Source organism: Harpia harpyja, chromosome 17 (genome assembly GCF_026419915.1).
Source record: "Harpia harpyja isolate bHarHar1 chromosome 17, bHarHar1 primary haplotype, whole genome shotgun sequence".
NCBI classification, from domain to species: domain Eukaryota; kingdom Metazoa; phylum Chordata; class Aves; order Accipitriformes; family Accipitridae; genus Harpia; species Harpia harpyja.
The window spans coordinates 17249683-17277134 of record NC_068956.1 but is presented as its reverse complement, the minus strand read 5'-3'; the positions used below and the strand labels follow the sequence as shown (position 1 = coordinate 17277134).

General features: G+C 39.0%; 1 protein-coding gene across 9 annotated transcripts; it reads left to right on the top strand.

Moving 5' to 3' along the window:
• The first annotated feature begins 37 nt into the window (after positions 1-37).
• Positions 38-25907, top strand: KBTBD3 (kelch repeat and BTB domain containing 3). 9 transcript variants are annotated; one of them, XM_052812908.1, is made up of 5 exons: positions 38-250; positions 15669-16012; positions 16800-16898; positions 17168-17415; positions 20249-25907. In XM_052812908.1, exons 4-5 carry the CDS (start codon positions 17192-17194, stop codon positions 21867-21869), a joined length of 1845 nt encoding a protein of 614 aa, XP_052668868.1. In that variant the 5' UTR covers positions 38-250; positions 15669-16012; positions 16800-16898; positions 17168-17191; the 3' UTR covers positions 21870-25907. The 9 variants fall into 9 exon arrangements, with proteins under 9 accessions (XP_052668868.1, XP_052668867.1, XP_052668866.1 ...); XM_052812907.1 differs by having other exon boundaries at positions 15669-16707; XM_052812906.1 differs by adding an exon at positions 3307-3348 and having other exon boundaries at positions 15669-16898.
• The last annotated feature ends 1545 nt before the right edge of the window (positions 25908-27452 follow it).

The following is a 27452-nucleotide window of genomic DNA, read 5'->3' as shown; positions in this document are numbered from 1 at the left end:
GAATGCGCCAGGTATCGACTTATCAGGGGAAAGGCGGTGCCTGCGGCTGAACTGCACCCACGATGTCGTCAGCGAGCACAGAGAGGAACCCGCTCGGGAGGATGGGTGGGCTTTCGTCCGGATTGACGGCCGCGGGAACCATTCCAAGTAGAAGAAGCGGAAGAATGACACCGGAAGGAGCCAATCTGCTGGCGCTGCTGCTGCGGAGGGTGGGCCAGACTGGTCGGTGAGCTGCTGGTGTTGGCTGCAGGTGGGTGCGCGCTGTTCGGAGGGAGCGCTAAGGGGGGGACTAGCACTTCGCCGGTTGCGGAGAGGCGACAGTGCTGCAGACCGCCACATCCCGTGGCCCGGCCCCGCGGTCGCGCTGCGAGAGGAGGGGGAGCCTTTTGCACCATCCGGCCAGAATTAGTCCTCCCTTAGAATGAACGGCGGCGCCGCAGGGCGCATGCGCGGGCGGCGTGGGCATGCTCAGTAGCGGCGCTGACGCCGCTGCCCACCCGCCGGCGGGTGGGGCGAGGGGCGGGGGTGATGGCGGCAGCCGCCGTTTCTGAGGCTGGCGCTGACGGGTTGCAGGGCCGGCACCGGCACCGCGCTGATGTGGTTGGGGGTGGCCGATAACCGCGGCCATGGCAAAAAGAACGTAATTTCCCTGTAACTTGCTGTCCCCGGCTTTGTGCGAGACCGGGCCGCGTTTATTCCGTTGGGGAAAGTGTCCGCTGGGGGTTCTTCGTAGCACCGTTATCGGTTTACGGCAGGTGGTTCTCTCCATCGTTGCCGTTTGTACATCCGTGCTCCTGAAGGAGCGTCCCGGCCCCTGGTAGAGCTGACACATGCCGGGAGCTGCAGCAGCGGGGGCGGCCTGTGTGCCTTCCCTGGACTTGCTGCTTTGTATTGACTAGAAAAGAGGAGACGATTGTTCACACACCAGATGCAAAGCACTGCATCACCCTGGCTTGATTCTGGCTTCTAAAGAATATGTCCAAACAAAAGACTTACGTACCCTGTGCTCTTTGTTCTGCTAAGAACTGTAATGGTTGTCTGAACTGGATTCCCTGTGCCCTCAGTTATAGGCCATCTGTAAATCATCAAAAGGTAGTAATTTTGTTTGAATTTGGTTTTGAAGTTGAGGCATGGCTAAAAAATTTAGGGCCTGTTTGAAAATTTATGACCCTCCTTTCTGTTGCTTGCCTTTAGAAGTATTTATGCTTTAACCATTCTATATTGACCATGTACAAATCATGCAAAAATACAGAAAATTTCAGGTATTTCTTAGAATCTTTCTTCTTTTGTTGTTGTTGTTCCGCATTCCCAGCTCCCTGTTAATGTGAAAAAGTGCTGTTTCTACACAGGCCAGAAGAACTGCTGTCTTTCTGCCTAAAGAAGTCTCGGTTAAAACTGAGTATAGGTTGGTCTTTGCAAAATATTTTATACACAGAAGTGACATTTTGGGGAAAAAATGTTTCAGCATGGAATCAGTAGTGTAATTCACTTATTTTTAAATATGGTTTCCATTTTTTTTCATTACTTAGTCAAGGAAGGATGTCACAAATACGTATTATCCAAAGACAGAGACAAAGTTAACTGACAGCAGAGGAGGATTTAGCACAGTAAAAAAAAAACCCAGGAAAATGCTATTCACCAATATCAAATTGTAGCTGAGGGTTACGTTTCAGGCATTGTATTCTGCACACTTTAAAGAGGAAATTGTGGCCATATCTATATTTAGTTCCTGATATGTGATAATTCTAATGGAATGTGGATCTTGCCTAGTTCCCAAAAACCCCTCAGGTTTGATTAATAGGTTTGACTTGTCCATGCATTCTACTTAGAGAGATGTAAACATACAGCAGTTTTTTTCAGTAGCGGATTTATTGATTTTTTTTAAAAAAATAAGTATCATGTGTAAGTGCAAACTGAGATTCAAGATGCACTGTATAATATGTAATATGAATATATTCAATATAAAACCACATTTTTATTATAAGTAAAACATGCTATAATAATAAGCTATGCTAAATTATTCTATAAATACGCTCAATATTGCATGTGTGTTTTGAAAAAAACGCATATTTTAATCACATACAGAAATGACGGACTACAGAACCCAGTAAAAGCAGTTATTTCTTCTTCCAGAATTTGCAGTTATTATTTTTGCCAGAATTAGAAGTACAGCATGGCATTTTAATTCCAATTTTTTTTCTGAAAATGAAATTAGAGTTCTTGAACTTTTTTACCTAAGAAAATAATTTCTAAAGGAACTTAATGAATTCGAGAAATTTAGCTTTATGGTAGAATCTGGTCAGTTTAAGTTCTTCTAAGTGATTATTCTCTCTATCTTAATGGATTCATCTGTTAGTGAGAGGATATGCAATTAAAGATCACTGCTTGCAGAGAGGGAATCTTCCACTTTTGGAAAGCCTCCAGGAATCAGTGCAATTTCACTGCTTCCTATGGGTACTATGCTGGGGTTTTTTTCCAAGCTGTTTTTTTTCAATCACTTCTAAAGAACCCAAAGCTTTAAAGTCTCTGTGTCACCTTTCCTTCTTAGAATACTGTCTCAACATGTATTATTGATAAATGCCACTTTTGTGGATTAAATGTCTCAGAAGGTCATATGCATCTTTTTTGATTTTCTAAAAATTATTGACTGAATATTAATTTTCTTTGAAGCTCAGTTATTTATGAAAAAGCTGTGAGACTCAGTTGCATTGAGATTTCCAGAGAGGAACCTGGAATTCTGTTGCTGTCTGTTTTCAATCTTAGACAGTAAGTGTCAATCAAAACAATAATACAATGTAAAAGTACAGAACTTTGTACTTAGCATTTATAATTTAATTACATTTCAATCCACTCCTATCTTTTAAGTCAGCAATTAGAAGTGTCACCAAATCCTTTAGATAGCTGTTCCGCTCATATTCATCTTGCTGAATATTAAATTAGATGCTCTTAAATTAGATGTGTAGTGGGGAGTGATGTCTTTAAAAATTGTTAACAAGTTATTAATTTCTCCCCTTTTGAATAGATAAGGAGTGAAAATAGCAAATCATCTGGATGGGTATATAGTAGACTTAATAATATAATCCTTATTTTTAATATTAGATTTTAAAATGCTGACCTGGACTTTTTCAAAACTTACATTAACTGTACAGTTAAATTTTGTATGAAAAAAAGAGCTAAAACTTCTCTAGAGAAATGTATACAATTTCTTTATCTTTGTTGGTCTTAATTCTTTCTTCCTAGGTACATAAAGTATGCTGTAAAATATCAGCATTTATGATTTCTCTTTTTTAAAATCCTGCTATCTAGTAAGACATACTATCCAAGTTGGGAGAAGGCTAATGGACAAAGGTAATGTTCTCCTGAAGAACAATTTATTTCTCATAAGATATCTGCTAAGAAGTATTAAGAATGAATATTCTTTTTTATAATTGGTGAGAGACTGCTATAGCACAGCTATATTGTGCTTTGAGATAAAGCAGATAGATTGTTTTACAATTGTTTGTAAATAGTAAAGTACCAAATAAAGGTTGAGTTTAGACTCTTTTTGCCAGCTGTGTTGGTAGAGGAGAGAACATCTACACACAGAATGTTATTTGTACTGTCTGAACGCGTACATGCCTCATGCAAGGTTAGTGTCTGTTATGCTGGGAACAGTCTCAGGCTTCAGTCCAGTTACAAAGGTTCAGTCATGTTTATTGTCAGGCAGGCATGGCCCTAACACGCTTTTTCTGACAAAGTGCTAACTTACATATACACGATACTTATGTATGCTCAATACTTTCACAAAACAACATCCCCTAGGCTTCCCTAGGGGATGTCGTGGTTTAACCCCAGCCAGCAACTAAACACCACGCAGCCGCTCACTCACTCCCCCCCGCACCCAGTGGGATGGGGGAGAAAATCGGGAAAAGAAGCAAAACCCGTGGGTTGAGATAAGAACGGTTTTAATAGAACAGAAAAGAAGCAGCTAATAATGATAATGATAACACTAATAAAATGACAACAGCAATAATGAAAGGATTGGAATGTACAAATGATGCGCAGTGCAATTGCTCACCACCCGCCGACTGACACCCAGCCAGCCCCCGAGCGGCGAATCCCTGCCCCCCCTTCCCCGTTCCTATACTGGATGGGACGTCCCATGGTATGGAATACACCGTTGGCCAGTTTGGGTCAGGTGCCCTGGCTGTGTCCTGTGCCAACTTCTTGTGCCCCTCCAGCTTTCTCGCTGGCTGGGCATGAGAAGCTGAAAAATCCTTGACATTAGTCTAAACACTACTGAGCAACAACTGAAGACATCAGTGTTATCAACATTCTTCACATACTGAACTCAAAACATAGCACTGTACCAGCTACTAGGAAGACAGTTAACTCTATCCCAGCTGAAACCAGGACAGGGAATATATACAAATATATACAAAAAACCATATTTGTATATATATTTTTATCTTAATATTATAGTGATCAAAACAGTTTGGTGTAAGTCTTCTCCAGTGTCATTCTGTACCCTGTGTCCTCATCTGGGTGTTTGTGCTCCATTCTTATTACACAGGCCTTTGCCCTTCCTTGTTTAATAAATATTCCTCTGTTATTCACTTAGAATTAATTGCACATAATCTTATACCATTCTCAACTTCATTAGCACATTTAAACTTTTGTAACCATCTTATCTGTCAGTCACAGCCCCTAAGGCTAATTTGACTGTTGGATTAGCGAAATTTTTTCATCAAAAGTGTTTATGAATATATGTACTTTATATGAGTATGTTCTGATTGGTGCTCTCATGAGAACTACAGTAGACCCTGCACAAACAGAAGTTCATCTCTGCTCAAAGTTCACTCTGCAGTTCTGTTTGCTTTGTGTTTCAAGTCTGGTGGAATGGATGTGAACACTGTTTCTAGGAGGCATATTGGAGTGGTTATGATTTTAGTGTATGTCTGTTGAGATATTCTGCAAATGGCTGTCCTGGATGTTTTTGGACTCCTGTATAAGTTTAACAGTATGCTGTGTTTACAGTCTCTTAGTGTAATATCTAGGCTTCAACAAATATCCAGGTTATGAAACTGATACTCAGAAGGGCAGCTGGACTTTCTGAAGGATAAGTATAAACAAATAACACATTTCAGTTTCTTCCACATACAGAATTGTAAGTACATCTAAGAAGGATTGTTGATGGTGCCAACTAAAAGAAAATACAAATAAGTTATGTCTTGTAACTATCTTTGGAAAGGGAACATTAGCATTGGTGAAGTAAAAGAATTCCTCTAGAAATTCAGTGAGCATTTTTGGCAGCTGTTTGTTTGGTGTACAAGTATTAAGGTCAATTAAGCATTTTATTGTAGCTTTTAACCAATAGATAGATACTACTAATAGGAATGGGTGTATAACTCATATTTTGACTATGGGCTTATCAGACTTCTCAGTGTGTTTACCTGGCATCTGGGTCAACGAGCTCATTATGGTTTAGGCTGCTCCATCCCTTATTGTCTTGGGAAAAGGACAGTGTTAAAACAGAGGAGTATTGTGAACAGCAGAACTAATGAGGTCTGGGTCCTTATTAGTGGACTTTGTGACAAACTATAAGAATGCTCTTACTCTCAGTGCTCCCAGGTGGTCCCTTAGTTCATCGACCGTAATGACTAAAATCAGCTTACCATCCCTATCCTGCTGTTCAACTGCTAGCTGCTTTGTGGCTATACATAGGCTGGCCATTTCTTGCCACTTAACTAACAGGTGTGCAGAATGCCTTGCCCCTCAACTGGAGATCTGTACAGATAGCTTTGAGAGGTACATATATCTCCCCAAGCATGTATTATGTGGGGTTGACCTTAATAACATTGCAGTCTGTATCAAATTTCATTGTAATGGCCAACAGGCCACTTGTCTGATGTGACTTTCAAGCAGAAAAACAGGGCAAATATATTAATGTTTTCCCACAAGCAGCATTCAATACCCAGTGTGCAGTAAGCCAATGTTACACACAGAACCAAGATATTTATTTATTTCATGTTTGCGCAAAGATGGGTGCTAGGTGATAATTCCACAAAGCTAGCACACCATACCAAAGAACTACAACATATTTATCCTGTTACATGATTAGTAAAAACCTGCCTAAATTTACGTTCATTGGTTAGTAGTCACCATCTCATCTACTATTGGTTAGTTATATTTAAATTAGGCTCACTTGCTGTGTAAATTACCAAGCATGCTCCTTGGGGGGGGGGGGGGGGGCAAGTCTTTCCAGTCTTGAATTGAGTTGGTGGTCATGATCTCCCCCTGCAGCCTTTACCTTTCCCCTAGTTACCGCAGTTTTTCTGACTTCATGTTTCTTTGTCAATCATTTGGCCTTCAGTGCCTTCTGGGGCAGGATGTTCCCTTTTTATCAGTCTTTTAGTTCTTCTTCAAGGGCGTAGTTGTTAGTAAGGTATGACAAAAAGTAATCAGGCCTGCATAGTGAAATTTATTGAGTAATGGTCTTCCTTAAAGGACAATGCATCATGTTTAACCCTAAATTAAGCAGTATCGCAACAGCCTAGGCATGAACTCAAACATATGCCTACGTTTCCCCTCTTTGAGACTGTAAAAGAGGAACCTCAGTGTGGTTTCTCTTGTATCAGTCTCACCTCAAATTATTTTCTCATAAACCTTAGATCCAATAGTAGAACAACATTTAACAACGCAAGATATTAGTGTGTAAATACATGCAAAAGCTATTAAAGCAACTATTATATAGCTCAAAAACCTTTTTACCCATAAACTTAAATCGGGGAACCAGGAAGTCAACCATTTAAATGTTTCTTCAAATCCATAAGATGTGTCATCCTTTTGTATCTCATAGAGCATTTTAGTCTGTCTCCAGATTTATTTTAGGTCTGTAGAAATTCTACCACTCTGATCCACATATACACAGCAACTAGTATTTAGAACTGTGCATACCCTTCCTTGAGAGGTTAACATCATATTGAGAGCCATCCTGTCTTGTAAAGTGATTTTGGCTAATTCTGATGCTTCTTTAATAGCATCATAAGTCTCGTTTCCAATTTTCTCAGTTGTAGCTGAAATGTTTAGTATAGCTTTTTCTAATTCACTAACTCCTAACCCGGGAATAAACCACCTCACAAAGGTGTGAAATCCTGTGGGTCTCTGGATTAGAAGTTCTTTTACTTCTTCGAAGGTAGCAGCCAGTCTGTGTTATGATTACATCTCTCTAGACATTGATAATAATTTCCTGGTAAATTGTGAACTTTCCATTCTTGTCCTATTGTGTCATTGTATGATGTTTGGTCACTGTTATTCTGCACATGCTTTACAAATTCTGGGAAAGAGAAATTGAGGGGTATTCCTATTAAAGGAATACCTTTGTTAGAATGCTTGGGGAAATGAGTACGGATCCAACAATTAGACTTTTTTGCCATTTGTACTGTTTCTTGCATCGAAGTAAAATGCCAAGTCTGCTCCCGTGGATTTCCTGGTTCCCCACAGAACGCTCTGGCATCTTTTAACTTTATCCATTGGCAACAGAGGCATATCACCCTCCTTAGCTCCTTCATTTCTTTTCTCAAAGAAATCTGTATATCTGCAAAAGTATGAAAATAATTATCCAAATGCAATACAAAGATACTAGGCCTTGTATACAGTCTAACTCAATACCTGACCATTTTAAAGTCCCAACCACAGTTTACTGGGATTGAGAGAGCTTCAGCTTCAGTGATCCTGTTTCTTCAGAGATCCATCCCTTCTGCGGAGCTTTCTTCATGTGGGTATAGTGTATCCACGAATCTATACCTTTCACTTCTATACAGCGGTATAAGTGATAAGTAGCACCAGGTAAGGTCCTTTCCACTTTTCTTTCAAAGGCTCATCTTTCCAGGTGCAGATGAAAACTTCATCTCCGGGTTGGAATTCATGCACCAGTGAGTCTAAAGGTAAAGGAGCTCACTGGTTAAGGTACCTATGTAAGGAAGACAAAGTTTGCGACAGGGATAATAAATAATTAACCAACATTTCTTCTCCTTTTACATGCATTTGGTCTCCTTTTCCCAGCATTGAGTTTGCAGGATACAGTTTTCCATACAGTATTTCAAAAGGCCTCACTTTTTCTGTTAGTCTAGGAGTGACCCAAATTCTCATTAATGCTGTAATACAGTAGGACTTCTACCCACTTCATTTGCGTTTCCTGACACAGCTTTGAGATCTGTCTCTTTAGGGTTTGGTTCATCCTTTCTACCTTCCCACTTGATTGGGGTCTCCAAGGTATATGTAGATCCCATTGTATTTGTAGAAACTTGGTGACCCCCTGAACTACTTCAGCTATAAAGTGAGGCCTGTTGTCTGATGACATCCCTTCTGGGATGCCGAATCTCGGAATTACTTCTTTGAGCAGGATTCTAACTACTTCTCTAGATTTGTTGGTATGGCATGGGAAGGCTTCAGGCCACCCAGAAAAAGTAGCTACCAACACCAAAAGGTACTTAAACTGGTTACGTTTTGGTAGTTCGGAAAAATCCATTTGCCAGTATTCCCCTGGGGTTCAGCCTTGTCTCACTTCTTCGGAAGGACCCTTTCTTTGAATTTTTTGATTATTCTCGCAACGCTGCTGACAGTGTCATACAATTACATAGGCTAATTCTTGCATTTTTGGTCCTGCAGCATATCTTTTAATGCTCGCAACCAAAGCATCTGCTCCCATATGGGATTCATCATGGGTTTTCTTAATATTTTTCTTACCATTGGGGTGGTGATCAATACCTGTCCATGTTTAGCTACCCACTAACATTCCTTCTTCTGTCTTGGTACATTCCTAAATATTTAGCAAGTTGATCTTCTTCAGAATATTCCGGAGGTTCCCATTGAACTTCTCTTGGTGGGATCAATGCCCCAGTCAATGATCCTCTTCCTGCAGCTCTTTTAGCCGTTTCATCTGCCTTTTGATTTCCTTTAATTGTCTTGGTTTGTCCTTTCTGGTGAGCTTTGCAATGTACAATCACAATTTCTTTTGGCCCTAAAATGGCTTTCAGCAGTTTTAAAATCTCTGGCCCGTATTTGATAGGGATTCCTTGAGAGGATAACAATCCATCCTCATTCCAAATGGCTCCATGTGCATGGACCACTCCAAACACATATTTGGAGTCTATATATGTTTACCTTTTTATCTTTGGACAGCTTTAGAGCTCGAGTTAGAGCTATGATTTCTGCTTTCTGATGGAGGTATTGGGTGGTAATGCTCACGCTTCAACCTCCTCTTGTAGGGTTACCATGGCATACCCAGCTTTCCGTTCTCCATTCATTATAAAGCTACTTCCATCTGTAAAAAGTTCAGTTTCTGGATTGATTAAAGGTACATCTCTCAAATCAGGTTGGCTAGAGTATACCTGTTCCATAACCTGCAGGCAGTTGTGTTCCAGTTCTCCCTTCTCGTCTACCAGCATTAAAGTGGCAGGATTTAAGGTTGAAGACATTTTTAAAGTGACGTCATCCGGTTTGATCAGCACCACCTGATACTGGGCTGACCTGCGAGGAGAGATCCAATGGTGCCCCTTTTGTTCAAGTACAGCTATCACTGCATGTGGTACAAAAACTGTGACAGGCTGCCCCAAGGTTAATTTCCGGGCTTCTTTAGCTAACACCACCACTGCAGCCACAGCTCTCAAACATGCAGGCCATCCTTTGCTTACTTTGTCTAACTGCTTGGAGAAGGAAGCTACTGGTCTTTTCCAGTCTCCCAGAGTCTGAGTCAGGACTCCCAATGCTACATGTTGCCTTTCATGCACATATAATGTAAGGAGTTTGCTTAAGTCTGGCAGACGCAGAGCAGGGGCTCTCATTAGTTTAGTTTTAATGGAATCAAATCCTTTCCAGCACTCTTGTGTCCATTCGAAAGTTTCCCCAGGCCCCTTCATAGCTGCATATAATGGTTTGGCAGTCATGCTGAAATTTGGTATCCAGAGTCTACACCATCCAGCCATTCCCAAGAACCCTCATAGTTCTCTCTTAGATAGGGGCAGGGGGAGCTATTCAACACATAGCTTCGCATCTTTCTGCTCCTAGTTCCCTCTTTCCCTGAGATATCTCAAATCCCAAGTAAGTTACAGTGGCCTGTATTATTTGAGCCTTTTTCTGAGATACTCGATATCCAGCCAGTCCCAAGAAATTCAGCAAATCCATAGTTGCAATTTTACATTGTTGTTCAGTCTTTGCCCCAAGTAGGATATCATCTACGTACTGCAGCAAAGCAATGGAAGGGTTCTTACCTTGCCAATTTTCCAATTCCTTGGTAAGTACGTTACCAAACAGTGTTGGGCTATTTTTGAATCCTTGTGGCAGCATGGTCCAGCAGAGTTGTATTTTCCTCACTGTGGTAGGACTCTCCCACTCAAAGGTGAATATTTTCTGGCTTTCTTCTTCCAAGGGGATGCTAAAGAAGGCATCTTTTAGATCTAACACTGTAAAATACACACTATCTTCTGGAATTGCTGACAACAAGGTATAAGGATTTGGGACAACTGGATGTACATGAACTGTGCTTTTATTAATTTCTCTCATGTCTTGTACCAACTGATACTCTTGAGTTTGAGGTATCTTAACTGGTAAGATGGGAGTGTTGTAGTCTGACTGACATTTCCGCAACAATCCATACTACACAAAAGGATTAATCAATGGTTCTAAGCCCACTCTGGCCTCTAATTTCATAGGATATTGGTTTTTCCTTACCAGTTGAGCTCCCGATTTTAATTCAACTTTTACTGGAGTAGCGTTTTGGCTCGTCCAGGATTCTTGGAGGCCCATACCAGGGGTATTACAGCATCCAAAATTTCCTCTGAGATTCCAGTCCCCTCCTGTTTCTTTTCAGTCAATAGACACAATTGAGCCCTCCATGCTGTCTCTTCAAGCACGTGTAGCTGAATAGACTTATCAGAAAATGTCAGCTGCGCTTTCAATTTACACAATAGGTCATGTCCCAGCAATGGGAGGGGGCATTCTGTCATATATAGAAATTCATGAGTCAATGTAGTATTTCTGATTGTACATTCCATAGGTTTTAAAAACGGCTTAAGAGCTTGCTTTCCTGTGACCCCAACAATTGGCATATACATTTTATTTAAAGGCCCCTTACAACTAGTTACTACCTAATGGGTTGCCCCGCTGTCTACTAGGAAGTCTATAACTTCATTCCCCAACTTTACGGGAACCAGGGGATCGGCTGGGGAAATCTCAGTATTCTCCTCCAGTCCCCTTCATCTGGTATCAGATATCTCTAACATAATCTGATTAACACCTGACTCTGGTTCCCCTTTTTCCTGAGGATTCAGCAAATAATTTTTCATTCTGTGGGCATTCCTTCCACATTTTCTCGATAGGACCCCACTAATTGCTTCCAATTCAATAGATCAGAGGTAGCGAACGGGCCATGTACAAATACTGGCTGTCCCTCCACCCCTATTGCCTGTCTCAAGGGAGCTTGTATAATGGGACGTTGTGATGGGTTAACCCTGGCTGGACGCCAGGTGCCCACCAGAGCCGTTCTATCACTCCCCCTCCTTCTCAGCTGGACAGGGGAGAGAAAATATAACAAAGAGCTTGTGGGTCGAGATAAGGACAGGAGAGATCACTCACCAATTACCGTCACGGGCAAAACAGACTCAGTTTGGGGAAAATTAACACAATTTATTACAAATCAACCGTAGTAGGGTAATAAGAAATAAAACCAAATCTCAGAACACCTTCCCTCCACCCCTCCCTTCTTCCCAGGCACAACTTCACTCCCGGATTCTCTACCAACCCTCCAGCGGCACAGGGGGACGGGGATGGGGTTTACGGTCAGTTCATCACACGTTATCTTCTGCTGCTTCATCCTCCTCAGGGGGAGGACTCATCACACTCTTCCCCTGCTCCAGCGTGGGGTCCCACCCACGGGAGACAGTCCTCCACGAACTTCTCCAATGTGGGTCCTTCCCACGGGCTGCAGTTCTTCACGAACTGCTCCAGCATGGGTCCTTTCCACGGTGTGCAGTCCTTCAGGCACAGACTGCTCCAGTGTGGGTCCCCCACGGGGTCACAAGTCCTGCCAGAAAACCTGCCCCGTGGGCTCCTCTCTCCACAGATCCGCAGGTCCTGCCAGGAGCCTGCTCCAGCGCGGCGTTCCCAAGGGGTCACAGCCTCCTTCGGGAACCCACCTGCTCCGGCGTGGGGTCCTCCCTGGGCTGCAGGTGGATATCTGCTCCACCGTGGACCTCCATGGACTGCAGGGGGACAGCCTGCCTCACCATGGTCTTCCCCACGGGCTGCAGGGGAATCTCTGCTCCGGCGCCTGGAGCATCTCCTCCCCCTCCTTCTTCACTGACCTTGGTGTCCGCAGGATTGTTTCTCTTACATGTTCTCACTCCTCTCTCCGGCTGCCGTTTTCCGTCTGTCCCAACTTTTTTTTCCTTCTTAAAAATGGTATCACAGAGGCATTACCACTATCGCTGATTGGCTCGGCCTTGGCCGGCGGCGGGTCCGTCTTAGAGCCGGCTGGTATGGGCTTTTCTCAAACACAGGGGAAGCTTCCAGCAGCTTCTTACAGAAGCCACCCCTGTAACTCCCCCCCGCTACCAAAACCTTGCCACACAAAGCCAATACAACGCTGTTCCCTTGTTCTCCCTGAGACTGGGCTAAATTTCTCACTCCGTGCACTTGAGCCAGATGTGGGCTGGTCTTCATCTTCACTGTCGCTGCTATTCCATGATTTCCTTTTCTCATCCCTTCACTCTACATTTACTGGATTCCCCTTTGGGACCAACATCTTCACACCTTCAGCCTCCCCAGCATCCTTAGCACGCTTCCCTTTACACTCTTTTTCAATTTCACAATTTTTACAATTCTTTTTCTTTCCCTTTCCATTAACACTTTCTGCTAATACATACATTCCGTCAGCATCATCCATCAACAATGTACATTTTTATGGGTTTCATGATCACGTCTTAAAACGAAAACCAAATCAACATACACAATTTCATCCCATTTATCCATCCTTCTACAAAACAACATTAACTGTAAAATAGTATTATAATTCAATGATCCATTCTCTGGCCATTTTTCTCCATCCTCCAGTTCATACATGAGCCACCATTGGGCACAATAAGGTTTCAGTTTATCTTTCTTCAGGGGATCTCCTCTGAACTTTCTCCAGTTTTTCAGGATGCATCCTAAGGGAGTACACAGGGATACTTTGGTAGAGGCAGCTGCACCCATATTACACTTATTATTTCCCAGGAAAAATTTCTTAACCCACAGCTACATATACCTGTTTCCGATCCCCCTGTCAGAGTAAGAAGCCTTTTAAGCTCCTGCTGCGGGCCCTTCTTGGCGCATCTTACGCAGAGCAATTCAGAGTGTTTTTGAAAGCAGCTACTTGCCTCCATTGTCCCTTGCCTCCCTTTAAATATCTTGTATCGGCATTGCACCATTGAGGTGCCTGTCGTCTCTCTGTAGAGAGGAACTGGTGGATTCCCCAATCAAAATGTCGGTGCGTGCTGCAGTCCTTCCCGGTCCCATCTCCTGTCCGGAGCAGCGGGACAATCTGGGCAAGGCTTAAATGGCCATTCTGTCTGGGTCACCAGAAACTGTTATCCCACAACCGGGGTTCAATACCCAGTGTGCAATAAGCCAATCTTACACACAGAGCTATTTATTTCATGTTTGTGCAAAGATGGGTGCTAGGTGATAATTCCACAAAGCTAGCACACCACACCAAAGAACTACAATGTATTTATTATGTCACATGATTAGTAAAAACCCATTTTAAGGGGGTTTGGTTTTGGAGGGGTTTTTTTTAGAAAACCAGGCTAATAGCTAACTAGGCATTTGTCAGTGTAAGATGTGTAAACATTCAGTATGTAAGCAGAGAAGTTTCATCAAGTAGTAGGGTAGCTTGAATTTGGGCATATCAGAGAACACATTTGATCTCACTGCAGGCAATACCCAGTCACATATGCCAGTACTCAGGGTCTGATGCGTCATGTTACAGGAGATGCTGGAAGGCTGGTTGTGTGACAAGTACCTGGTGGGTCAGATGATGGAAGAGGGCTTGAGTATGTAGCCTTTGCCTGCCATGATAAGAAGCTGTATCGCGCACACAGCCGCATGTTAAGAAACAAAAGTAGGAGATCCCGAATCTAATGAACCATCTACTGGAATTTGGTTCTTGGTAAGCCACATAAAGACAGACTTTGTAATTGGAATCCTGTGGGAGTAAATCGAGCAAATATAAGGAGGGTCGTTGCCCAGCTTTCCTGAACTCCAGACCTACACAACATATGTCTGCACCCATTATGTTTTCTACCCTTTTGTCAGTAACTTGATCAAATATTTATAAATATAACTATTGATTAATTCATATGGCTTTGTAGAAGAATGCATGAAATAATTATAAATGCTAGTTGGCCTTGTTTAACATATCAAGTTTTAGCTGAATTGTTAATATATTTTGGAGGGCTCTAACAGACTCGTCAACAGATCCAGTAAACTGGTAGATTAGTACCAAAATTATCAAATAAAGCAAGAATTGGCTACAAGGGAGATGAGAGTTGAATTTTTTAATATTTTTTTTTTTAATGGAGTGGAGGGGAGGATGAATTAGGCTAAGCCATAGCACAGTATTCATTAGTATCTTCATTAATGATGCACAAAAACGTTAGAGGTACACTGCTGAAATTTGCTTTTAATAAAACATCAGGAGACACTGCTATTACAGATTAGGATTAGGATGCACTGGATGACCTGCAAATTGGAGTAGTGAGACACTGATGAGATCTTAACCATAATGCTGTACAACAAATCTGATATCAGTGAAAGAAATATGAGATCAAACTGGAGTGGGAGAAACTGCAAGAAATAATAAGGATAACAAAAATTAAGTCTTATAAATGGAAAGTTTGACAATTGTTCATTCTGATAAAAGTTGAGAGAAGATATCAACACTTGATAATTATAAGAGTGAATAAATATACAAAGGAAAATTAAGTCAAATGACAATTTTGACAGAAGAACAAATATATATAAGCATTAATAAATTGATTGTGTAATTAAAAGAAGGTTTGCAGTCTTGGCACCAATGTACTGGGATAGTCTTTCTGTGGAAATAGTGGCAGTAAAAGAAAACTTTCTGAAACATAGATTGCTTTTATGAAAGTGATTATATGATGTCTTTGCCTAAAATAGCAGAGATGGACTTGATGACATTAGATGTTTCTGTGTTCATTATACAAAGATGACTATTACCAAAATTGGTAACTTTACCTACAGAAAGCAAGTTGTACGTTGGAGCTCGCTATAGAAATTACATGTAAAAGGAGAAAGACGTCTACTATCTATTATGAATTCCAGAATTTTGTGAAAAGGTTTACATTCCCTTTAGAAGAAGTGTTACTTTACATGATGCCATGTAAAGATTCCATGCTTGGAATTCACTTACTTTTTTTTGAAGTTTCATTCAAATGTAGAAAACCTAATTTTAGTGACACAACTCTGCTTTTGAAGATTCAGTCTTTTGAGGAACAGGCTTTTAAATTCATAAGAAAAGGGTACTCTAGAGAATTCTGACATACAAAAAAGCTTTATGATTTATGGAAGTTTATGAGGCCATACATTATCAGAATAAATGGTGGTCTTGTTCTTCTGTATTTTCCTAGTTCCTCAGGCTTAGAATGGAAAGAGTGAATACGTGAGATTGTCTGGCCATGGGAAGGAGAAGATGCCTGCTGCAAGGGTGCCAGTGCTGGCAGCAAGATCAATGGATCTCTTCTATTCCAGGAGACATGGAGGTCTATTTGTGTTTGGAGCTACCTGACTAGATAAAGTATAGATCAGTCTGCTATGAAAGTACCTTCTATGAAGAAGACTGCCTGATGGCTTAGTTTCTCTGAATGTATCATGTTGTCAGATAAGCCTTTTCATGAAATTAAAAACCAAAACCAATATTTTTCTGGTTTCCGGGTTTGGCTTGGAATTTTTATCCCCTTCTTTGTCAATTCAGGTGGGCCATTATCTGTTGCTAATTTTAACTGGAATTGTGGAAGCAAAATCCTGCAATAGCAAAACCTTGGAATGTTTCCTTAAGCTTTAAAATAGGCAAGCTTGACTCAAATTTGCAGTAAGGGCAGTTTATGCATCTGTAGCAGTATAAATAGCTCTTTAAATAGGTGTAAATAAAATATATTCAAGTTTAAAGTTTCTTTATGTTGGCAAAGTGGAGTAAAATATTGTAAAAAATATTGAAGGCCAACATACCATACAAACAATGCACTTCAGTATAGGGATTTTCACCAGAAAAACTTGGCTGCTGAAAGGGAGATTGCGCTGTCTTCAATTTAAATCAGTTCTGAAGCCAGTTAATTTACGCCACTGTAAATGCTCACAGTGTGCAGCATATGCTGTAAGCAAACATAGAGCTTCCTAAGCAAGACTAGAGGTACAAGATAAAATCAGTATCGACTAAACACTCAAAGCTGCACTGCCACCAAACCGTCTCTAAATGACCCTATTTGGTAAGCCCTAGCAATCCTGTGATTAGGCCAGGCTGTCGGTGTTTGTTTGTATTCTGTTATTTTACTCCAGAGTGCCTAATGGGAATCCACTTAGAAAGTAGTCTAGTAGTCTGTATCTCCCTTCCACTGTAAGCTGTAGAAAGACCACTGGTCTGCTTTGAGTTTGTGGGTTTGTAGTATACAGGTGAGCCTTTTGGAATCTAAAAATATGTAACAAAGTTTTCCTTTTCCATCTTCATTTTACACAAAATTGTAAGAGTTTGGGATTTTTTTTAGGGTAAGCCTAGGACTAGTCTTTCTCTTGAATGACCATTAAAAATTTTAACACACTCCTTGGTGTGCTTCCTGTGGACTTTACTGAAAAAACTCATACAGGTGGGTACTATTTGTAGCGTTGTTCTTTGATATATTTCAGATATTTTACTTTTCAAAGTATGCTGTATGTATATATTTTGCAAAGTAGAAGTATTATTATCAAACAAAATTCAGTGTAAAAGTCACAACACAAATTTACAACTGTGCATAGGACTTACAAACCAAATTCAATGCTGGGGGGTTTTTTGTTTGTTTTATGGTATATTGATTTTATTTATTTATTTTTAATAATAAGACTGTAGAATCAATTACTTATTTTTCCATTTCAGTTTCAGGAATAGATTGAAGAAACCATGGCCAATCAACGGGATTACATTAGCAGACCTATTTGCAATGGAATTTCTGTTCCTGAAAATAAAATCAATTCCTTAGTGGCTGAAGGTCATGGACAACAAATTCTAAAAGTACTACAAAAGTTCAGAGAACAAAATATATTTTTTGACTTTAAAATTCTTGTGAAAGATGAAATAATTCCTTGTCATCGTTGTGTACTGGCAGCGTGCAGTGATTTTTTCAGGTAAACCTAATTTTGGCATGAGTTTGCAGGAAATGGATTGTAAGTTCTCTGGGAGGGAGGGAAGGAATGTAATTACAAAAATTAAAAAATAAATTGTCACAACTTACATATGTCTGCAGAGTTTTGAGCAAAGCATTCAAATATCATATTAAGGATAGCAAAAAAAAGAACCAAAACAAAACTACAGTGTTAGGTGCCTAACCATACCCCAAATACATCTGTTTGTATTTCCAAAGTGACATGAGGACTCTATGAATTTGAGATTCAGACAGCATTCTATACTCTGAAATACAAATGTCAAACCATAAGTGCATGGTTCTGCTGTTAGGTAGAACTGACACAAGTTGTGTGTCCTTAAGACTACCTGTTGCCTGTATCTGTACTTGAAGGTCTGCAAGGGTATTGTTTGACTTTGTATGCAACAGTCTATGTACTTTGACACATTTATATTGTGAAACATAACAGGTTGATTACAAATATATCTTGCATTGAGCAATTGTGGATAAATTGTACATGGTTTTGGAACGGGGCTGGATTTTGTCTAAGATGAGTGGTTAGTATAGTAGAGTGTCTTCAGAGGTATTGATATTAACTTATATTTTTTACAAACTACAGATTTCAGCCTTTCAGCATGAAATGGATCTGTGGTCTTCCTTCTGGTGCTTAAAGCTATGCATTCTTAAGGGGCAGACAGATCATTCACATACAGGATATTAATTTATGAAGAACCTTGCTAACCTTTTTATTAGTAAGGTTCAAACTTGCAATTCCACACTGAAAGTCTGTTTCAAAATACACTTTTTACTAAAACAGAGAGCTAAGATGCTCTAACAATGAAAAAATGAACTCCTGGAAATGAGTTAATGACCTTGATTCAGTTGCCCATGCATAGGTGACAAGTGTTACTTTCACATGGCCTGGACCATCCCATGGTCTGTGGGAGTCTGCCATATATGACAGAGGATAGAGGCTAGACATGTTCTTAGGACTACTGAAAAAGGAAGAAATGCAGATGAAATAAGCTATTTCTCCAGTGTAGCAGCAGATTTGTTTTTTCTCTGACACACAGAACTACTTGCATTTCAAGTGTTTACTGCTTGACAGCACAGAGATGCTTTGGTAGAAAGGAATATTAAGATGAAATAGCTTCCAGTGGTAATTTTTAGAATTAGTTAAGCACATGGTAACGTATCTGTCCTTTTCACTACTTACAGGCTCTTCAGGTTAAAATTTGCCGGGAGAGACCTCTCCCTGCATGTAATAGTTGATAAGAGCAGCCATCAAATTCATAAGTTGTCCTGGAATGCAAGGCCCATTTATTGCCTTCAGGGTATAAAAAGTACCTAGGTCCACTAGATAAATTTTAAAATGAAACACCTTTTATCTTCCTTGGCCTTTGGACTTCTCTTGGTTTTGGTTTCATTGTGCAAACCCAAGATTCAGCAACATTTGCTCCCTACTTGTTAGCTTTCACAGTCAAAGCCTTTGCCTAGATTGCTCTCCTCCTACTACTATTGTTCAGTTCCTATTTTACTCTGCAATTTAGAGATTTGTATCATAGCTGTTGGGTTAGTGAGGAAAGGCTTCTAAGGATTGTCATTTAGTATGCAAAAAGGTCTTTGGGACTTAAGTGTCTTATTGTAATTTTATGTTCTTGTTGAGGAGGTCAGACAAGTTCCTGCTTTACCTGATGTTAACTTCCCCAAGAGTATGCTATACACAGTGATTTTTTTTTTCTCTTTGGCTTCATAAAATATGGGATTTTAAAAATCACATACTATACAGATACTAATTGTATAGCTGAACTATGATATAATACTCTTTTTTTAATAGGAACTATCTATGATATATTAATAATCCAGATTATATATTTAGTATTTGATGATTTATCTAAATCTTTCTCCACCATTATCTTTTGTCAAATTCAGAAGCCATTGCTATCACAATGTTGCTGATGCTTAGGCTCTGGGAGGGTAGGACAAGTGATGTTGCAGCACTATTCTGTTGCCAGCACTTACCGGCCTGAAAAACTTCAATTATTTTATCTTGCCATGTTAGATTGTATGAAATAGTTAAATGTTATTACATATTTAGTAATAAAGTAGTCCAAGTTGTAATAAAATTTACACAAATCTACTCATCAAGTTTGTTCCATGACTTCAACCATCGTCTTTGTATTCAGTCACAATCTACTTTCTGCACAAGTTTCATTGTCATGCAATCATATGTCAAAACCTCATTTTTTTCTGACATCTGCCTGTACCTATACATCTATTTGTCACCTCTAAAGCAAAAACTAGGTTTCCTCATGTTTTTTCTCCTCTTTCACCCCTCACCTACTTTTATTACTGAGGAATGCACCCATCATCCATCCTGCCATTTGCTCAGCCTGCAATTTGGAAGGCCTTTTTTTGCTTAATTTTCTATATTCATCCACACTGCATGACCTAAATCATGGGGCTTTTTTACTGTGTATTTTTTAAATCTGCCTTTCTTTCTCAAACTGTTGAAACTGATGCTGCCCCGAACAATTTCACATTTTCTCTCACATTGAGAGCTGCAGACTTCATCGCTCTCTGTGAAAATCCATACAAAACACAGGTGCTGCTATCATTTTTATCAGCCATCACTTTGAATATGTTCTTATCATCACTCCTTTTTTCCTCAACCATATCAAGCAAATGCATTATTACTTATGAGAACCTCCACATTTTAGACCTCTACAGCCTGCCCACCTTATATGCCCCAATTGTCTCCTTCCTCTCACATCAGTGTCTTCTGCTGTTTGCTAGATCTTTAATCTGTGTGTATATCTTCTATATTTTATTCACAGAGCCATGTTTGAAGTTAATATGAAAGAACGAGATGATGGCAATGTTACTATTAGTAATCTATCACCCAAGGCAGTGAAAGCTTTTCTTGATTATGCTTACACAGGAAAAACAGAGATAACAAATGATAATGTGGAAATGCTCTTCCAACTGTCGTCATTTCTTCAAGTTTCACTCCTTTCCAAAGCTTGCAGTGACTTTTTAATAAAAAGTATTGATCTTGTGAATTGCTTACAGTTGCTTTCTCTATCAGAAAGTTACGGTTCCGTACGCTTATTTGATCATGCACTCGATTTTGTACAGCACCACTTCTCCTTGCTGCTCAGATCAAGTGATTTTCTGGAGATGAATTTTGAGATATTACAAAAATGTCTTGAGGCTGACGAACTAGATGTCCCTGAGGAAGAATCAGTGTTGAAAGCTGTCCTTCAGTGGACCAAACACAACTTAGAAACACGACAGAAATACCTGCCTAATTTGATTAAAAAAGTGAGACTACACCAGTTACCTGAAAAGACTTTGCAGGACTTTCTACATTCTGAAGAACACTTACTTAAGAGTGCTAATTGCTCAATAATAATCAATGATGCAGTTAAAAGTGTGCAAAACTTTAGTGGACTGTTTCCAGATGCACGTCCTTCAACAACAGAAAAATATATATTTGTTCATAAAACTGATGAAGATGGAGAAAACAGACATACATTCTGCTACAACATCAAAACAGATAAATGGAAAGAACTACCACATACGCACATGATTGATCTTCCAGGGTCAAGTTTATCTAGCTATGGAGAAAAAATATTTATAACTGGAGGATGCAAAGGGAATTGTTATAGGACTGTCAGGCTTCATATTGCTGAACCATTCCATGATGCCACTGACCAAACCTGGTGCTACTGTCCAGTCAGCAATGAATTCTCCATAGCATCAGCTATGAAAAAACCAAGGACAATGCACACATCTGTTGTAACCTTAAATCAGCTGTTTGTAATAGGTGGAAAGACCAGAGGAGCTCAAGAGACCCGAAGTCTTTTGGATGTAGAATCCTATAATCCTCTTTCCAAAGATTGGAAATCTGTAAGCCAATTACCAAGAGGTATCTACTATCCAGAAGCGAGCGCATGTCAGAATATAATTTACGTCCTTGGCTCAGAAGTTGAGATTACTGATGCCTTTAATCCATCTCTTGACTGTTTCTTTAAGTATAATGCTATGACTGATCAGTGGTCTGAGCTTGTAGCAGAATTTGGGCAGTTTTTCCATGCAACTCTGATCAAAGCCGTTCCAGTGAACTGTACATTGTACATATGTGATCTCTCCACCTACAAGGTCTACAGTTTTTGCCCAGAAACCTGTGTTTGGAAAGGGGAAGGATCTTTTGAATGCGCTGGCTTTAATGCAGGGGCAGTTGGGACAGAAGACAAAATTTATATATTAGGTGGTGATTATGCTCCAGAAGAAATCACAGACGAAGTTCAAGTCTACCATAGCAGTAGGTCTGAGTGGGAAGAAGTTTCACCAATGCCAAGAGCCTTAACTGAGTTTTACTGTCAGGTCATTCAGTTTAATAAATATAGGGACCCCTGGTCATCTGTACTGACAATTTGCTCTGGAGAATTTTGAAACTCCCGAGTCAAAAGAATCTATTTAAATGCACAAGTTTTAGAACAGATTTTTAGGTATTAATTTACAGATGGAAAAATATGTACTGTTTTGTTTAAATCTTCAGTTTAAATTGTATGCTGTAGAATTGCTTTTGGAAGAGTCAATTAAATTGTCATTCATGCTAGTCATTATCTAGAAAGTATTACTTCATTTTATATGCAAGTGTTCTCTGTAATTATCTGAATAATTTTCAAAATATTACTTTTCAAAAAAGCATAGTCATGAGGAATTCATTGTGTAATATGTGCCATTATTTCTGTAATATTCACAGTTGTCCCAGTAGACGAATTGCTGAGTGAGAAAACTGACTGTGATACTGTTTTCCCTATGTAACTGAAGTTTAAAAGAAGTTTACATTAGTGTTGTTTTATTTAGGTTTTTTATATTCATAAACCTGTAAGAGGAATTAATTGTCAGCTTTGTCTTATTAGAATGACCTTAGCAAGGGCAAGAGCCAAAGTGACCTTCACAGCATTAAAACCAGGTATCTAACTTGAAGAGACTGATAATTCCTATCATCTTACTTCAGCTCTTCAGTTTTACCAGTTTTTCTCCATCCTTGTGCCTTAGTAGTAGCTGTACTTTCTGTTTTCATCCCATTAACTGTGGCATGATAAACTTTGTTAACATTGCAGGGTGGGCAAGATTTCTACAGGATGGATGATTCATGTGGTTATCTTTGCTTCAGTCATGCTGTTAACTAAAGAAAAAACACTTTAGGATGTTTTCTAACAGAAGTCTTCCATCTCTGAAGTCTCCAGTGCTACCTACTAAGCAGCCACTAGGCTGCTTACAGCAGCAAGCTGTAAAATAAATTTTGGTTGTTGCTTTGGTTAACTACGGGAAAAGTTGGTATCTTGTCATACATCAAATACAAAGTTACAAAAATAAATCCCCATATGTAAAGTCAAAGTAAAGAGTATTTCTGAGGTAAAAGAAATACTTTTTTTAACTTCTGTAGTGGTTTAAATGAGTTAAAACACTTTATCTTGTACTTCATGGTAATTTTAAGTGTTAAAATCTTACATGGTAAACACTACACAATATATTGCTTGATAAACTTTCAGTAGTCATCTATTATAATGTTAAAACTGTAATGGACTTTTAGTATTAATATTAGTCTAGGCATACACTGTGAAGTAAATTTGATCTCATGCATACAAAGTGGGACCTGTGTCTGACAGGACGACACTGAAATTAGCTAGGTTTCATAAATTCATTTGTAGTCTTCCACAGCCTGAGAATTTTCTTTCCTACCAGCTATTTGAATAAGATATTGGGAGCCCTTATGTTCCATATAATTATCGTTTAAGCAGTAAGCTTGTCTTATGCCAGACGGAATGGTTCTAAACACCTAAGCACATCTTGTCCAAGCAGTTTAAAATGAACAAAATTTAGTGAGGTGTCTAAAACATCTTTCATATGGCTTGAGATGACCGTGGTAAGTTCATTATCACATCACTACTGCATGTACTTTTTGCAAAACTCAAGCTCAGTATTAATGCTTAAAGCTTAATATCGCCTAGCAACATACTTCTGTTCTAAACAGTAAACAATGGAAAGTTCCAATTCTGTGATTGACTCTCTAATTTGTTATCAGATACCTTTATAAATTTAGATAACATTCATCATAAATATTTTCATAAGGAGGTAAATGAAAATTACGCACATTTAGAGAACATATTAATAGAGAGGAACCCTCCCACTCAATAATTTATTTGTATTAAGATGCGTGTCAGTTCTGTAGAAGTAAATAGCTTGTTATTACAGTATTTCAGGCAACTTCTACATTTATTTTGCTCTTTTCATAGTGAGTCTCCAAATCGTTTTATAACTACACTGAGCTAGGTAACCTTACAACCACCACACTGAAATGCAAGCATTTTTCTATTGGAACACAACTACTTTTTGTTACTGCAAAGCAAATGTATTGAATAGTTTAGGAGAGATAGAGAATACTATTCCTGCTTACTGAAACAGTAGGAGAAAAATAGACATATAGGAGAACAGTAGTTTTAGCATTAATACAGCTACTCAAGGTAGCATAGAGACTTCATTAACCATTAGCTATTGCAACTTGTCACTTCATCAGAATATGAGGCCCAATTCTCCTTTGCTTGTGTTTTTGTGGTTTTTTTTATACCTGAGTAATAGGAGTATGCAATTTATGCACTGAGAAAAGTAACATATTATGCCCATAGTACACGGGTGTAAATAGCTATGCAAATTGGAAGAAACCAGAGAATTGCAAAGTTTTTTTAATTGCCACTGTCATGACCAAATTGCTGGGTCATATAAACAGCAAGTGAGTCAGTAATTCAGGTGATGCTCTTTCCTCTAAGTTTTTCCTTACAGCAAATTTTTTTGGCAGTCTTCCATCCAGCTACTTGCTGTATGTATAAGCCTCTGGCACATAACAACAGACAGAGCAATGACATAGTGTGGTAAGTTACTCATTATTAGTATATATGGTGAAAACTGAATGAAGCTTAATTTGGAAAATAGACATGCTTCTTTAACATTCTATGCTACATTTGCACAGGAACTAATGTCAGTTCCCAGTTTGACAAACCATTCATGGATTTCAAATGGAGTTGAGCTCTCTTGCTCAGTGATCAGGAAATAATCTAGTAGTGTCAGTTACTTTATACCATTGCTTAGAGAGAAGTTACTGTGAAATAGTACTAATTTTCTTCAGTTATGTAGGTAAGCCTGTATTACAACTCTCACAGAGGAAAAAAATGTCATTTGCCACAATTCCACATACAGAGAGTTAAATCCGATAGGAGAATTGAGTGCAGAAGAAGCTGTGTTAGAAAGTCATGGTTAAAAACAAGGCTTTATGATAGAATTGAGGGCCTATGTTCCAAATCCTGTGATTAATCACTAATGATATAAGAAATCTCAGCGAAGTCAACTACACTACTCAGAAGAATATGGAGTACTTGCATGAATAACTGCTGTAGGTCTGGATCAAATAGATTTTTCAGTCTACTTTACGCAGCTGTTATGCAATTTTTAAAAAGTCACAAAATTAGTGCAAAGCGAGTTTTCATATATCTTTTCTGACTTTTCAAAGCTCACAGTACTTTATGAAAAAGTACCTTTCTCTAAAAGTAGTCAATGACTAGATTAATGATTACCTATGTTCTCAATGAAATATAGTAAGATGTTTAAAACATACAGATTGCATGTGAGGTTATAATCTACTACTTGCACTTAAATGATGTAACCAAAACATTTCTAATAGTATTCTATGTCACAGAACACATTATAAGCATGACCAGTATAATATACATGAAGATAATATATATTGTACGTGGGATTGTAATATCCAGTAATGACTATATTGGATAATCTTAATTTTTAAAGAATGCTATCAAAACATTATGGCACTTTGGTAATGTTATCATACTGGTTTAGTTGTTATAATAAATATCAATTATTCAGGTGTTTATATTGATTATGTTTGCACAGACCTGATGATTACTCTATTATTTATGTACTAATGAATTTATTTTCTATATTCTAAATACATTTGTAGTAAGTCAGTTTACTGCTGTTAAAAATTCATTATATTCACAAAATGGAGTAGATTTACTGGGTCAGATTTATTTCTGGTATTACTCCATGAAGAAAGCTGCATACCTCCTCTGATTAGTAGTAGGTAGTAGGTAAGGTATAGGCTATAGAATGTGCTGACTGCAGTTCATAATGTGGAGTCTAATTTTAGGTGTTTCTGTTTGTAGGTGACCAACAGGAGGCAGCATGAGATCTATTTTAATTAAACCAGACTGAAACCAGGGATATATTTGACAATATTGATAGCTGAACATTATACTCAATTTACTATTTTTCCCTTCTAACATACAATAAAGCATAGAGATCAGTAACATTTTGCTGCTGCCTGGGCTCTGCTGATATGTGGAAAGTATGATACTACACGTTTGCCGAGATGTTCTTTCTTTTGTGAAATAAAAGCACCAAGCAACTGAATCCTTCTCAGGTCTGGTTTTTTCAGTGACTTTCAAAATACAGAGAATTTACTTTTTTTCTTTCTTTCTTTTTTCAGCTGGAGAACATTTGAATGTTAGATTATAACCAAGAATGCACTTAGCATGCATGAAAACTGCAGTAAGAGGGGTTCTTTAATTATCCTTGGACCTTGTATTTGTATATCCTTTGTATATCAGTTTGCTGCTCCCATGCTAAATTTGATTTAGTCTGCTGAAAAGTTATAAGTTTGCCATTGTAAAGTACTTATTTAAATTGGTATCTTTTTTTATTGGATCCACCTAGCTCAGATTGATATATAGGGTAATTTTTAACAATTTAAGTATTGCAAATGATATGGGGTTGGGGGTTTTTTTGACTGAAATGGGCTTCCATACTACTTAGAAGTGGCTTTAAATAAAAGGAGATACAAGCTACTTAGTCTAAAATTTGTGTGCAAAGGGTGCAGAAATGGCATTAATACAAAGTGAGGAAGCCCTATGTTGTCTTGCATTCTTCCAGAACTTAAAATTCTGTGACCTTCAAACCTCTGTATATATATATAGATAAAATAGTTACAGCAATAAAAATTAACCTTCCAACACCCCAAGGCCTTCACCCACAGCTAGCAAAAGCCATTTGGAGACATGTACAAAGCATTCCAACAGCGTTCAGAATGTTAAAAGCTTATCTTGAACAATGAAGGGATTCACAGACCAAATTTCAGAGCTGTAGTCGTGTAACCCTGTGCACAGTCAGAAGGAAATTGCATATGTATGTTCTACAGATCCAGGGAATTCACCATGGACTTGCACAGTTTGTATCTGAAGTAGACCATGTGGTGGGGCTTTTCTCATTGTCACCAAAAGCAAGGAAGCAGAGTCTGGATTTAGTGAATAAAATACACATAAATTATCCATAAATTGAAGACAGTTCACACGAACGAAGGAGGTACAAGGATTTTTGTTGGAGGAGGCTGGTATATACCAAGATTTTTCACCTGTGATCAATAGCCTCTGTAATAGTGGAGTAAGGACAGGGGGAGAAAGTAGAGCTATTTAGAATTATGTGCACAGCCACCCTAGGAAATCATATGCTTCCCAATTCGAATTATTCTAATGGACACTAATCATATTTAGTGGTTTTGTGCTTCACAATACGAGAAGGATACTCAATGAGGTATAATTAGCACTAATTATTTTTGCAGGCAGGCAGAGGTTCAGACTGTTAATGACTTTCACTCTGTATCATTTTTCCACCTATTTTGACCTGAATCTAGTTTGAACTAGCTTGCAAGAGCTTTAGGGCACATTCACATCTTATTTCTGAGCACTGTCAAAATACTGGTAATAATGTAAATTGACACCTAGTTCATACGTAGGCCTTAGTAAGAAATATCCCTGTATAATATATTGCCAGAAAGGTGGCATAGTCTTGCTACCCTACTCCTTACTATCTTCAAGTTTTTATGATATTCAGTACACAATGGGCAAGTATGGCAGGAAAACTACTACTACTTGTATTAAGTCGAGGAATTCATAGCCTTTC